Below are 14,002 nucleotides of genomic sequence, written 5' to 3' on the forward strand. Positions count from 1 at the left end.
AAGTAGCTGAAGTAGGAAACCCAAGCATGCCTGCACCAGGAGATGTTAAAGCTGAAAACAACAACAGAAATATGACCATCATCAATCCACAAGGCAAGTTAATGCTTGTTATGTTTAACACCTGAAAAAAACTGTTCATTACACAATCCTGGTCATGGAAAGGTCATCATTTGAAAAAATGAGAAAACACCATTGATGCAATAAGAATGAAACCTTACATTAGTAATGTAATGTTTCAAAAATCTGTAATTATCTACTGCATTAATAAATCATATATTGTATACTTTTTCATTAATTGTAATGTTCTATTGCTCTCATACAAATTATGGCCCAGATCCTGCCATCATGTCTGTGTGCTTTTTTAACGACCTCTGTAGGTTTTCTGGGAATGCAACATGGGGGCATTGCCAGAGTCACGATCGAACTTGTATGTAGAACGCTAATGTTATCGGGTGAAAGTGATTTCCGTCAGTGTGCAAATGATGAGAAAAGAAGCACTAAGCACACGGTGAGTGTGTTCCCTTGAATTGATACTGTGCAAGATCTGTACTTTGTTATTCATTTAAACTAATTTTAACCTGTGGGATGATTTGCCCACTCATCTTCTACCTGAGATATGTGGTAACTATAGCGCTCACTACAACTAATTAGCTATCAAATAAAATGGAATCTCTGCCCAAACTGACATGGGATAATATAACAATAGCAAATAAAGAAAGGTTAACCAACATCAACGGTAAATGACCATCCAAGACACTGACAAAAATAGCAAGGAAAGCAATGCTATTCATTATTAGGACACAGCACAGTTCACATTTTCATTTTTGAGTGTATAGGCAAAGCTATTCTCACCTCATGACAAACAGGTCAACACAGCATTTGCAGAGATAAGTGTATTAGTACTGAAGTACATCTACACAGGAATGCTGTTGTTCTCCGTTTACTTGAAACATGCAGGCATGATTTCCAACTCATTAGAGAAGAAAACCTAAGTGTGTGTTGGTTTTGTTTGGAGGATGCATGCACGGCACAAGTGTGTCTCATATATTAATGGAAGAATTCTTAGCTGTGTTTCAAGTACCAAATATAGTGTAAGTGGCTGATAACAGTCTATTTTAAAGCAATTTCTATCAGATGCGTAGCTGGTCAGGAAACTAAACGATGGCACAGGATAGAAAAGGGAATTGTAAGAGTCTGCACAATGTGGCCAAGTCTGTTTTCAGAGACAAATAAACTTGGTAGAGAAATGAGCACACAGAAGGCCTAATGTTCAAAGGACAGTAGGAGTAAAGCAGCTCCCAGAAAAAGCCTATGAGCGCATGGATAAGAGAACAATAACCGCAGGCTCTATAATGGAGGTTAGATGGGTATTAGCTACATGGAAGCACTAATCTAGTGGGCAAGAATGAAGTTTAAATCATCAATATCCAGGTGCTTAGCATTACTTAGGACTGAAGCAATTAGAATTCAGGGGGAATGATTATCAGATTCAAGAGAGACCATTTAATGATAGTCGCAGTATCATTACTGCTATTTAATGGTGAGGGCAATGCTAAGGAGTTAAAATGTATTGTCAGCAGGGATTAGATAGTAGAGGGAAACAAGTCACAATGGTCATCATTAAAGAGTCAGTCATTGCCACAGTTCCCGCACAGTGATCTCTGTGATACTGTTGCCTCACCCTGTACCTTCAGTAGGAAATAACTGTGGCAGCTTTGCAGTATCTGTTAAAAATGTCTTTGATGTCAACCATCTTACATGAGAAATGCATGGATGATATTATCAATGTGAATTGCTATCCCAGCTTTGTCTGCTGTTTTTGAATCATACTCCTTTGGGCGCAATAGCTATTGAGGGTTTTTCTAATTCCTTTGCGTTCCTCTTCTCTTTCAGCCACACTCATCATGTTGCCCTCAATATACTCACAATGCTGCTGGCTAGTTCACCCATTCACCTATTTTATTTTCCCATTATGTTCTTTGGAATTTAGTTGAATTGTACAAAAATCAACTCAACATCCGAGAACATTGCAGCAGAGAATAGGAGTAATGGGTTTGTTACAGGGAAGAGTGGGTTGAGAGTACCTAAAATTCAGTACAGGAGACCTGGTGAATCTCATTCTCCCATATGTCACATGAAGGAAACAGACTGGAAAATCCACTAATTATAAAGAAATGTTTTAGCTCTGCTACCTGTCTATTTTCAGTGGATGCTTTAGTGGTTTTATAGCAAACTTGAGGTCTCTCTCAGACAAATTGGAGACAGATAAATTCAAACAAGAAAAATTGAAAAGATAACAAGGGTTCAAAGAAGAATGGAGAACGTGATTTAGGACTGTAGTCATGAGAAAAATAAGTGCTGCTGAATCACATTTCTCTTTTGATAAGATTTCAGAAACCAATGAAGTGCACATTACCCAGTGATGTGCACATTCTTGGAAAAAAGCTGTGAATCTTAAAGACAGATTCAGTCTTAAATGAGGAGTTAAGACTCTAACGATCATGACCTGAAGATCCAGTATTCATTCTAGAAACAAGCTGAAGCACAAGTGTTCTGATGGGGAAAAAAATATAAATGGAAAAGAACGTTAAGAAGAGGATGAAAAACCATAAGTGAGATTTCTGAGAAAGAAGCTCTTCCATCTGCATCATACTATAAGATAGGAGTGAGGCTAAAGAGAGGAAATATATGCCTGAATAATCATAATGATAATCGTGAAAAATTATATAGCATTTGATATATCTAAAGTGGAATACTTAAATTAATAGATGAATCAATCATAAAACAGTATTACTCATTTCAAGAAGTTCATAAGAAAAAGGTGTGTTTTTTTGGGGAGGGGGAAATTAATTCATGGAACCAGACAATCTTTCTGACACTGAGAAAATAACTGTACTCAGATACACCTAAATATGTCTAAATTTGCTTAATCCACCTATGCAGAAAGAGAGTTAGTATATTTTTTCAAATGAAGTAATCTTTGCCAATAAAGATCCAATTGCAGCACTGTGTTTAATGAAATTAATAGCACCACTCTCAAATAGTTTAGGCTCAACATTTAGATTTTCCATATTTTAGGAAAATATAATTTTCCTCCACGTGATGGTAAAGGAAATGTTACATATTTAAACATTAATTTAAAAGCCTTTTTGAGGTAAGTTAATAATTTCCATGCAATGTTTAAACCCAAACAAAACAGTGCTGGGCACAAGAACTTGAAAGTAAAATTGATTTTAAGCCAACTGAAGCTGATCAGGTTGGTTTCACTTTCCAGAATAAATAAAATTTTAAAAAGTGATACACAAATGAAGGCAAAAGGAGAATCTCAGTTTAATTCTTATAGTTTCACTAATGTAGTACTTTAGTAATAATATTCTATTAAAATGGATATTCTATAGAAATGTGCATCTTTTATGTTGACATTGTCCCTTTAAGATCCCAAAACAGTTTGGCCTTTGCTGCTGAAAACATGTAGGTCAACACTGTAAACATATATGCAACTATTCACATATAAGCAATCTCATTAAATCAATGGAGCTGCTTGTGTGCACGTGTTAGCAGATTGGGACCAGGAAGAGGAAATGACACACAAGCAAAAAATAATAAAATCTGAAATTCAGAGAGTGTACAATAATTAGGGAACAGACTGCAACCCCTCTGGGAGCAGACTTCAGGAAATCCCTCACACATTTAGTAATGCAGAGGGGGTATTCTGCCTGCTGTGAATGCAGAGAAAGTTAGAAGATTACACCCAGCAAAGAGCCTGCTCATAGGGTATACCTCCAAGAAGCTTATACTTAAATTTTCCCAGCATCAAATATGGATGTGAACTGTCACCCAAAGCACAGCAAAGGAGATGTTAAAAGGAGGGTTAATTAGGTGTGGAGAACAGTGGTGTTGAACACATATTAGAGCAGTTTTAAGGATAAGAGTACTTTTCAGTAATGAATATTAAACTAATTTATTTTTATTTTCACTACAACTACTCTACTGTGTACCATTAAGGAATGAAGATTTGTGTGTGCACATATTTGTTGGGTAACAAAACAAACAAACAAAAAGGGATGGAGGGGTTACTAAACATATGGTTGGAGAAAAACCTAATGACAAACCTCTACTGGCCAGTCTAAACCCAAAGTTGAGACCAGGGGTGGGGAACCTTTGTTGGGTCGGGGGCCATCGACCCACAGAAAAATCAGACAGGGGCCGCACACAAGTGAGAAGCAAAGAAGAAACAAAAAACAAACAAAAAAACCCTTCACTGATTGAGAAGCAGAAAGACACTCCCCACATTCCTCTTGCGCACCAGAACTTAGGGGGACCCAGGCTAGTACATTTTGTGTGCTCCAGCCCCATGGGGGGGGGGGGGGATAACAGGAGGGCTGGCATGCCAGGGTGGGCTCCCAATGCTGGATGAGACCTGAGTCCTGAGGGACAGCATCCAGACCCCGGGCCCGAGGTGCCGCACCCCTGGTTTAGACCATAATAAACCAATTAACCTAAAAGATGTGAGATGAAAGGGGCTGAGAATCCATCTCAAGTGATGCTTCACAGAGTATGCTACTGTATTAATGATTTAAATGTATCTCAAATAAAATTGGTGGAAATTAGATAATCTGATAATTCAGTGATCATGGAAAAACTGATACATGTCACCAAACATTCCATCTATATATTAAGAAGAAACAAGCTAGAGACATATGTGAGTTTTCTAGGGCTTATTAAACCTAGAGACAAGGCTGGCTACATTATGTAGTCTAATTATATTATATCCCTGATTTCTATAAACAAAGATTAGCCACTTTTGGATGTATACATAATACTCAATTAAGTGGAGACCAACAAATATATTACAGTATTTCAAAACTACTCCCTATTTGTTTTATATGCACTCTGTATGCCAATAACTGTTTGACAAAAACAGAAGGGCATTCAGCCAGAGAATCCATTGTGGAAGGGAAGCCCTTCTGACCCAGTGAACAGAAAAACAAGATGCTTTGACCACCACTTAGGGAAGCAATGACATGGTCATCATCAATCAAACCAGAACTGTATAGAACAGGAGCTACTGCTTCAGCTCCAGTCTGACTGACCCCATTGGTGGCTGAATCAGTAGCTCTCCTGGCAAACCAAGTTGTTTTCACAAATCAAAATTTAACAACCTAAGACAACATATACAGGCAGTCCCCGGGTTACATGGATCCGACTTACATCGGATCCCTACTTACAAACGGGGTGAGACAACCCCGCACTAGCTGCTTCCCCCCAGCAGACCAGGGAGACGTGAAGCTAGCGCCACCCCCAGCAGACCAAGGAGATGCGGAGCGGCTTTTCTCAGCAGACACCTCAGCTTGAGAATAAAGGACTGAGGGAAGTGAGGTGTGGGAGAATAAAACTGAGCTCTGGAGAAATGTGTGACTAGAGTTTCCCCTACAATATGTACCAGTTCCGACTTACATACAAATTCAACTTAAGAACAAACCTACAGTCCCTATCTTGTACGTAACCCGGGGACTGCCTGTACAAGAAAGGGGCCTTCCGCACCCACTAATGTGGATGTGTAATTACTTGATTTGGCAGTGCAATCAAGTAGGCAGACAGTGGTTATCAAAATTTGCATCTGCAAAATAGCACCTACAGGGAACTCTGCCTATATCACTGGAAACCATTTTAAAAAAAATCTGGTTCCTTCTGTCACGATTAAACAATTTCTATACAGAACAGCTAATTCTGTAACCTCAGCGAAACAATCTGCACAAGTAAGCTCTTCTCAGGGAAAGTAAAGAAAGCAAAATGATGTGCAGAGTCAACCGCAGCACTCTTGTCTAAATCATAGCAGATGTTCAATTACATACACAAGCCCAAATGACATGAGGAGCATGTGCAGCACCCATACAAACATGCAAGGCTGCCAAATACTCAGCATCTCTCAGGATTTGGGTCTCAATGAAATAATCAATAATAACTACCTCCTGCAGGTTCTCATCTTCACTAGCTAACTTCTTGAAAATATTCTCAAGGTTTCCAGCAAAAATCACATGTAGTTAAATTACATGTGCTAAATGTTTTCTAGTGCCTCTTCATGTCGTATTGTTTCAAACAGCACTAGAAAACTTATAGTGAATGCCTACAGGGTCTACATGGGCCAGCTGGTATACAACTCGCTAACCTACACTAACATTTATACCATTATGGTACAGAGTACTGCCCATGTAATCCAAGCCTCAAAACAGATAGATACACGATGTTTTTTTAAAGTACTTTTGGAAGTTAGAGTTCAATTGAATTCTTTAACTGAATTTCAGTTTTGAGAGAATATTACTAATTACCCTCTGAAATAATACGCCAATGCTCTGAGTATAGCCAACAGCAGTATTGTGATATGCACAGAGAAGTGACAGGAATGAGTGCACAGTATTCTGTTCTTCACAGGTAGCTGATAACTACACAATATCATTAACATTAACTAAATAAACAAGTCATCCCCTTACTGACTTACTGTTTGAACTTTGTGGAAATCCAGGCAAGGAGGATGGACCATTCATTCCAGGCAGAAGAACAGGAGGGAGGCCAGGAAGTCCTGGATAAGCTGCTGGCAAACTGATACCATGAAGTGAACTGCTGTCCATCATGCCTGGCTGCTGTACTGTTAAGCCTAGCACATCTGTAGCCTTCTTTATACGATCCAATTCCTGCTGTGCCATCAGCTGTCTAACCGTTGTAGGAGCTAAATAATCTTTCTCCCGATCTAGCTGACTTCCTACAGTTTCTCTCACTTTTGAAATATGTTGTTTGGAAAAGATATGGTCTCTTATAGATAAACGTGCAGAATACTTCACCCCACACAGAGAACATTCTGGCTTTGCCCCATCTGTTCCACTCTGATTTATCATGAATGGCTTCCCTATGTTAATTTTGAATTTCTTTTCTTTTGCCCGAGCATTCTGGAACCAAACTTGAACTACCCGTTTGGGCAGACCAATCTCATTCCCTAGCATTTCACATTCTTGCATGGTTGGAGTCCGATAGTCACTAAAGCAAGCTTTCAGGACTTTAAGCTGGAGGTTACTCATTTGTGTTCGGAAACGTTTGTGACCTGGTCGATCACTGTTTTTGGATTTAAAAGGGTTGTTAGCTCCAAATGGGTTGGGTGAACTTGGATCAGCAATGCTTGATGTTTCACTGCGGTCAGCATTATCATCGGCATCGTCGGTAATGTAATAACTTTGGTCATGATCACCATCTTTGTCACTGAAATGTACCGATGGACTAGTTAGGGAGAAGAGAAACTTATCATCACAATTCTCAAGTGTAGGTGTGGTTGCTGTTTTTGACAAAGAATCATTCACATGTGTTTTTGGCTCTTTGGGAGATGATACAGATTTCACATCCCCTGAACTACCAGTCATGTTTTCTATTTCATTGTTTCCCTCATCTCCTGTCGTGGCATCACTAATTGCTGTATTAATTGATGAAGTCTCATCAAAGTCAGTCTTATTTTGATCATACCCAGAGTCAGCAGGAGGGGCATTCAGATTTTCTATATCCTCACTGCACTCAGCTTTGAAAGAAGAAGGGCTTAAAAGATTCTTTGGGGACATCTCTGCAGTTTTACTAACAGGGGTTGACACCGTGGAGGCTAATTCATTTTCACTTGATAAATCAATCTTTGTTAATGATAGTGATGGATAATCAAAAAATATGTATTTTTGTGGACTTTCTCCTCCATCTTCAGTTGATATTAATGGACTAGGAGGCAAACTATAACCTGCCTGTTTTCCTTCATTCCAGTGCCGAGAGCGAATGTGACTTTCCAAAGCTGACTTTGCTTTAAACAGTGCTCGACAAAAAGGACACCTTTTATGTGACTGGGCTGGACCTACTGCACGGAACTGTCCTTTTCTTTCTCGGGCTCGTGTGTTCTGAAACCAGACTTGTACTACTCTCTTTTTAAGTCCTACTTCACGTGCAATATGATCTAGCATCTTTCTGGTGGGATTAGAATCTAATAGGTATTTCTCATACAGTATTTCCAGCTGCTCTGGAGTAATGGTAGTTCTCAACCGCTTATCACGATGTTGGTCTTCACCACTGTTTCCCCCCTCTTTTTCACTACAATTATTATCTTCTTTATCATCTAATTTTCGTTTAAGTGAGCCAGAAACTGTAGCAGTGTGGGATGTATGTGATGAGCTTGTCTGCTGGGGTATCTGAGCAAGAGAACTATTAAGCAATTGTCCTGTCATCAGAGGATTATTGGGATCAAATATCATATAGGGCATATCCATGGGTCTTTCTAAAAACTGAGAGTGAAGAAATTGGTTTTGGGCTGCTAGGAAATGCATGTGCTGGTGCTCTTGCCAAAGTTCTAGAGTTGGAAAGGCAACTGTACACTGGTCACATTGGTACTGTAATAACTGAGGAGGTAGACTGTTCTGCAGAGAAGTCATTGAAATTGATATAGGACTGGAAGGAACTGGTGTAGTCTGTGATGCAGAAGGAGGTCGTCCTGCCATCTGTGGTTGTTTTTGTTGTTGTGACTGAGAGACTGAGGGTTGTGGATCAGAAGAAGCTACTGGTGTAGATGGTATGGGTTTGGTGCCTTGTGTGGTGCTATCAATTTGCTTAGGTGTGATGTCATTTTGCTTTGGCTTTTCTGTTGCCTCAGGTTTAGGAGAACTTTTTTCAGGCTCTGGTTTGGGTGATGGCATTAAAGGAGTACTAGAACCAGAGCCAGAGCTTGCTGTTGTCACAGTCGCATTTTTGGATGGGTCTGTTTGACCAGAAACTGTGCAATTTTTATACAACATTTGATCTGTAGCATCCATAGAATCTTCTGTTTGGCTTTCATCTTGAGCATCATCATCTTCATCTTTGTAACATTGTTTTTTCTGGTGTGTAATCAAGTCAAATATTCTGGGAAAAACTACGCTGCACTTTTTACATTGATATTGCATATTGCTAGTTCGAATATATCGCTCATTAGTGAGTTCCCTTTTTTCATTATCTTTTGTTTCTGCTTGATTTTCATAACTTTTGCGAGCTTTCTGTCGTGCATTTTGGAACCATACAACAATAACTCGAGTAGGTAGGTTAAGTACAGTTGACAGTTGTTCAATTTCATCATCCTTTGGATAAGCATTTGTGTCAAAAAAATCTTGTAAGACCCTAAGCTGGTAGTCAGTAAACCTAGTTCTAGATGATCTCTTGCTGAACGATGCATCAGATTTGTAATGCTCTAAAGAAGTGGGTTGAGGATCAATTCTAATATCTTCCAAAACAGTTATGGGAGGATTACTGAAGTTATATGGGGAATCTTTGTTTCTTTGTCGTTCCTTAAAAAGGGTATTACGAAACCAGTGTTTGATAACTTTTTGGGAAAGGCCAGATTTCTCAGCCATTTCTTGAATCTGTTCTTCACTTGGAGAATTGTTAATATCAAAATAAGCCCGTAAGATTTTTAATTGATCATCTGTGATTCTTGTACGTGGACGCTTGAACTGAGAATGTCGTAGGAAGTTGGGATCTAATCCTAGCTGTTGCTGGCAAAGCTGGGTAAGATCTGCAGACAAAGTATCCATTGGTGGTAGCTGGAGGGCAAGCTGAGGAGGCAACGCAGGATGCTGCACTGGCTGCATCATAATCGGAGGGAAAAGTGGAAGATCTAATGAAACAGGCAGCTGGACCTGAGGTGGAGCTGAAGGAGGTGGTGGAGGCGGCGGAGGGGGTGGTGGAGGCGGAGGCGGAGGTGGTGGAGTAGGCGGCAGAGCTTGCAAAGGAGTGGGTGCAGAATTTTGAATTTTTCCAGAACTGGCCGAAGAAGGCTGTGAAGGAGCTGAAGGCAGCGGTGGAGGAGGAGGCGGGGGAGGTGGCGGCGGCGGCGGCGTTTCTGGAGAAGATGGTGAAATTGGGTAAAGCTTGTCATAAGCCTCCCTGTATTGACGGGCAAATTTCTCTAGTGCTCCATAAGGAAAAAACTGACCATGTACATGCTCTTGATGACTCTTCAAAATAAGAATGTTAGAAAATAGCTTATTACATGTTCCACATTCCAATTTGTCAGTGTTTTCACCCTCACTGGTCTTGCTTTTTTTCTGTACTTTTTGTCTATTTTCATTGTACTGAATAACCAGCTCAAAACCAAAATTCTCCAGCAAGGCTTTGGCTGCATTTCCCCTAGCCCCAGAAGCTATTCTAGGCGGTGGAATGGTTGGCTCTGAGGATTTCTGCTTCTTCATATCTTTGTTCTCCTTTAGTCCTTCACTTTCATTTGTCAATTCTTGCTTTGGTTTTTCTTGTTTCTCAGAAATCTCTTCTGACTCTTTATATGATGGCATATCCTTTATCAACTGGCAATCTGCATTTACTAGACTATTTTGCTCCTGTTTCATTAGTTTGCTACTTTGCTGCTGCTTTTGTGGCTGAATTTGGGGTTGTGTTGATTGATACTGTTGTGCTTGTTGTTGTAAGATTTGTAGTTGTGTTTGCCCAACATGGTGTTGAGTTTGTATTTGCTGCTTTAAATCTTCGAGCAGTGATCCTGCCATCCCTGCCATTCCAGGCATACCAAATGTGGCAGAACCAGGCAAACCCAGGTCGGGGGTCAAGCTAAATTCTGTCCCAGGTATGTAGAATGGAAAAAGGAATTGAGGCTGTTGAAACTGCAACAGTGCTTCTGGGGTCATAGGAAAATGAGGCAAAAAGGCAGGGTTTAGAAACTGGGGCTGAAAGAACGCAGCTTGCTGTTGCAGTTCATGCTGTAATTGCATCTGAAGTTGTGCTGGTGACTGTGGTGGATGATGTGTAGGCTGAGCAGAAATTAATTCAGAAGCTTGCTTTTTATTTAATTCTTTGGCATCTAAGTGGGTATCTTTGCTGTTAACGGCTGGTAAGCTCATAGAATCTAGCATCCCTTGGCTAGGGCTATTAACATTCCCTGCTACACTATTTCCACTAGTTATATTACCACTTGGTTCTAATTTCGCAGCCCTTGCTTTAGTCTGATGAAGCACAGATCTCATATGGATTTCCAAGGTAGAACTTTGGCTATATGCAACATTACAAATGCTGCATTTGTAGGGTTTGTTATCAGTGCTGCTGTTGCTTTCTTGAGGGACAGGACTTGATGCTTCCTGCAAAACCTTTTTGAGTTTATGTAAATGAGAGACAGAATTATAATGGACCAAGAGAATGTTCTTTTGAGTGAAAGATTCTTTACACACTGTACATTTATATGGGCGAGATGGATCTAGAAATTTTTCCATAGTAAAATTTGGCCCTTTTCTAAAAGGTAAGGTCCGCTTTGGTTCTGAGCCCATGTCATCTGGAATAGAGCTACTATCACTTCCTACAGGACTTGCTTTACCCTCCTGGTCCATCTCATATTCTCGTTCTATTTCCTGTTCTAGTGCATGATCATCTTGTGCCATACTTTCACTTTCTGCCCAAAGTTCACCGTTTACAGGTAAAGATGCATACAGCTGCTGAAGTTCAGCTTCATTGAGTTCAGGGTGGCCTGCTTCCAAGTGTTTTTTTAAAGCCTGGAATGTACGGAAGCTACGTTGACAAAGGCTACACATGGTAGCAGCCCGAATAGCATGATACTGGGAATGTATCTGAAGCTTCTGCATAGTCTTAAAAGCCAAGCTACAATGGTTACAACGATATTTATAGACATGGCGATCAGAAACAGAGAGTTGCTGCTTCTTCTGCTGTTCATTCAATTGATCCGGCAGTGATTCAGTGATCTTTGTATCCTTACTGCTGTTCTTACTCCATTCTGGCATTTCAGTACATTCCTTAGGTGGCTTCTGTTCCTCAGTCTTAATTTCCATTCCAGTTTTTGCTTCATCCAGCCCAGGAGTGTTTTTCTCATCCATTGGACTGTCACCTGGTTAAGGAATGCAAAGAAATATCTTTTAGACACATGACATTTGAGCACAGGAAAGAATATTATTTATCATGCTTATCATGATAGTGCCTAAGGAGCAACCAAAATGGTCCCCGACTGTGCATAGTACAAACATAGACATCACCTGCCCTAAATTGCTAACAAACAAATAAAAAAAGGCAGATAAAGAATATGGAAAAGGGGCAAACACACAAGCAAAGTGACCAGTGTGATGGTGACAAAGAGAATGTTAGAGCCCTGATATTTCTGTTAATTCTTAGGGTAGCTAATCACAGAGATGAAGGAGGGGAGGAGAAAGCAGACAGAAGGCAGGCTGAGGGGGTACAGGGCCTGTGGGGAGAAGGTGGGGACATAGGTATTAAGGGGGAGCATGGCTGAGGTGAAAGAACTGAGTTGGGGGTTGGAGCAAACAGCCAATAAGCACAAGAGTGTGTCTAGAGTGAAAACTGAAATATGGACTTGAAGGACCCACTCATCTCACATTTTCATAGGCTCTAGACAGAGTTACAGATAACTCATTATCTTATAAGAGTATATGTTTATAATAGTAAGGGTCTTATTTTCAAAATGGTCACATACAGCTTCATGTCAAATTGTCATGTCAAATTACTACAGGTATGCTCTAGCTGAAGTCAAGTAATTGTACAGTCACATGGACAATGTGCATCCAACTAGCTATGTGCCTTTCCAAAGGGCCAAATTCATTGTTGAGCTGTGACATTTCAAAGGCCCATCTTTGAAAATCATGCCCTAAATGACATTTTACAATTTTTGTCCTGTTACCTCGTGTTAATATTTGTAAACAAAAAAAGTAGTCCTGTACCAAGGAAGCATCAAGTGGTTTGCTCCAAGAATCTCTCATTTAGATTCTGTGTGTCTAGTCCTTTGTTTGCATACCTGAATATTTCCCAGATCCTTCCGCTGTAATGGTAGCAGGTGTGTCACGCTCGGATTTCTCTGAGGGAGCTGTAGGCAATAGCATACTATTGGGCATCATCATATCTGGTACAGGAACCTTTAAAAAAACAAGGACACAATATTATTCAATTCAAAGCAGAAAACACACCATTTAACAATGCATCACACATGGTTCAAAGCTTATCACACATCAAAAGCCCAAGGATTGATTCAGTCCTGGATTACAGACTGGTGACGTTGGTCACGTAACAGTCTCTCCAGGCCTGGGTTTCCCACCTGTAAAATGGAATACCAATACCTAACTGTATCCATTAAATATTGTGAGATGCTCTGACACCTTGGGAATAAGGGCCTATACCAAATAAGGGCTACATTTTCTGTTGTGCTCAAGAACAAAGCGTTCGGAGTATTTGCCCAAAAATCTCTAGAACCATTATGGTGATACATGAAAGTAAATATAATTTTCCACTGAGAGAAAAAATTCTAACCACATTAAAAGAAACAAAAATAATTTTAATTTGACATTTTACACTTTGCATGGGTAGAGTCCACTCACAGGAATGGTGCCTTTGACTGTGGTGCTGTGAGGGCGGAATAGAAATCAGTGATTGCAAACATGCCAGAGATGAGATATTTAGCAAACATCTATTTCCTTTGTGATCAAGGAGATCAGATGTGGACAGGACAAGTTACTCTTAGGTGGTTATAGAAACAATTTATAAGAGAAAGATTATTGGAATACTTAAGACCACACCAATAAAATTCTCTAAAAAAAAATCCTCCCAGAAACAAAACAACTCCCCTCCCAAATTCATCCAAAACCAAGACAGGAGAAAGTCACTGATATGGGGAGCAAAAAATACATCCTGCAAGTAGAAGATTGCTCCAAAGTTTTTTCAATCTCTCAATCACTAAACATTAGAAGCCTGTATTTAAAAAAAAAAAAAAATAGTTTCAGCCTTTTGTCATGGTGAAGATAGTGTTCTGACAGTGTAAATAGGTATTTTGCTGACTTCTTAACTAGGCATGTGAAAGTGTAACTGTGTATACAGTTAACCTATGAGCCTCGGCTCATCGGTTAAAGTTAACTATTACACGCAGGCTCCCAGTATGAGCAGGGAGCAGTCTTAAATGCTGGCTCCCCATGCACACTGGCTCCCCACGCATACCAGC

The 14,002-nt window shown here is 40.0% G+C and overlaps 1 protein-coding gene across 4 annotated transcripts in view; it reads right to left on the minus strand.

Annotated features, from left to right (window-relative positions):
• ZFHX4 (zinc finger homeobox 4) overlaps positions 1–14,002 on the minus strand; it is a 181,931-nt gene that overhangs the window by 4,113 nt on the left and 163,816 nt on the right. For all 4 annotated transcript variants that reach the window (XM_075920494.1, XM_075920495.1, XM_014577726.3 and 1 more), the window contains 3 exons: positions 12,809–12,926; positions 6,500–11,890; positions 1–51 (listed from right to left, as the gene is read on the minus strand). The exon at positions 1–51 is cut by the window's left edge and continues 4,113 nt beyond it. In XM_075920494.1, the coding sequence (XP_075776609.1) occupies positions 1–51; positions 6,500–11,890; positions 12,809–12,926 (5,560 nt within the window). The remainder of the gene's footprint in view (positions 52–6,499; positions 11,891–12,808; positions 12,927–14,002) is intronic.

This window comes from Pelodiscus sinensis, chromosome 2 (genome assembly GCF_049634645.1).
Source record: "Pelodiscus sinensis isolate JC-2024 chromosome 2, ASM4963464v1, whole genome shotgun sequence".
In the NCBI taxonomy this organism is placed as follows: Eukaryota; Metazoa; Chordata; order Testudines; family Trionychidae; genus Pelodiscus; species Pelodiscus sinensis.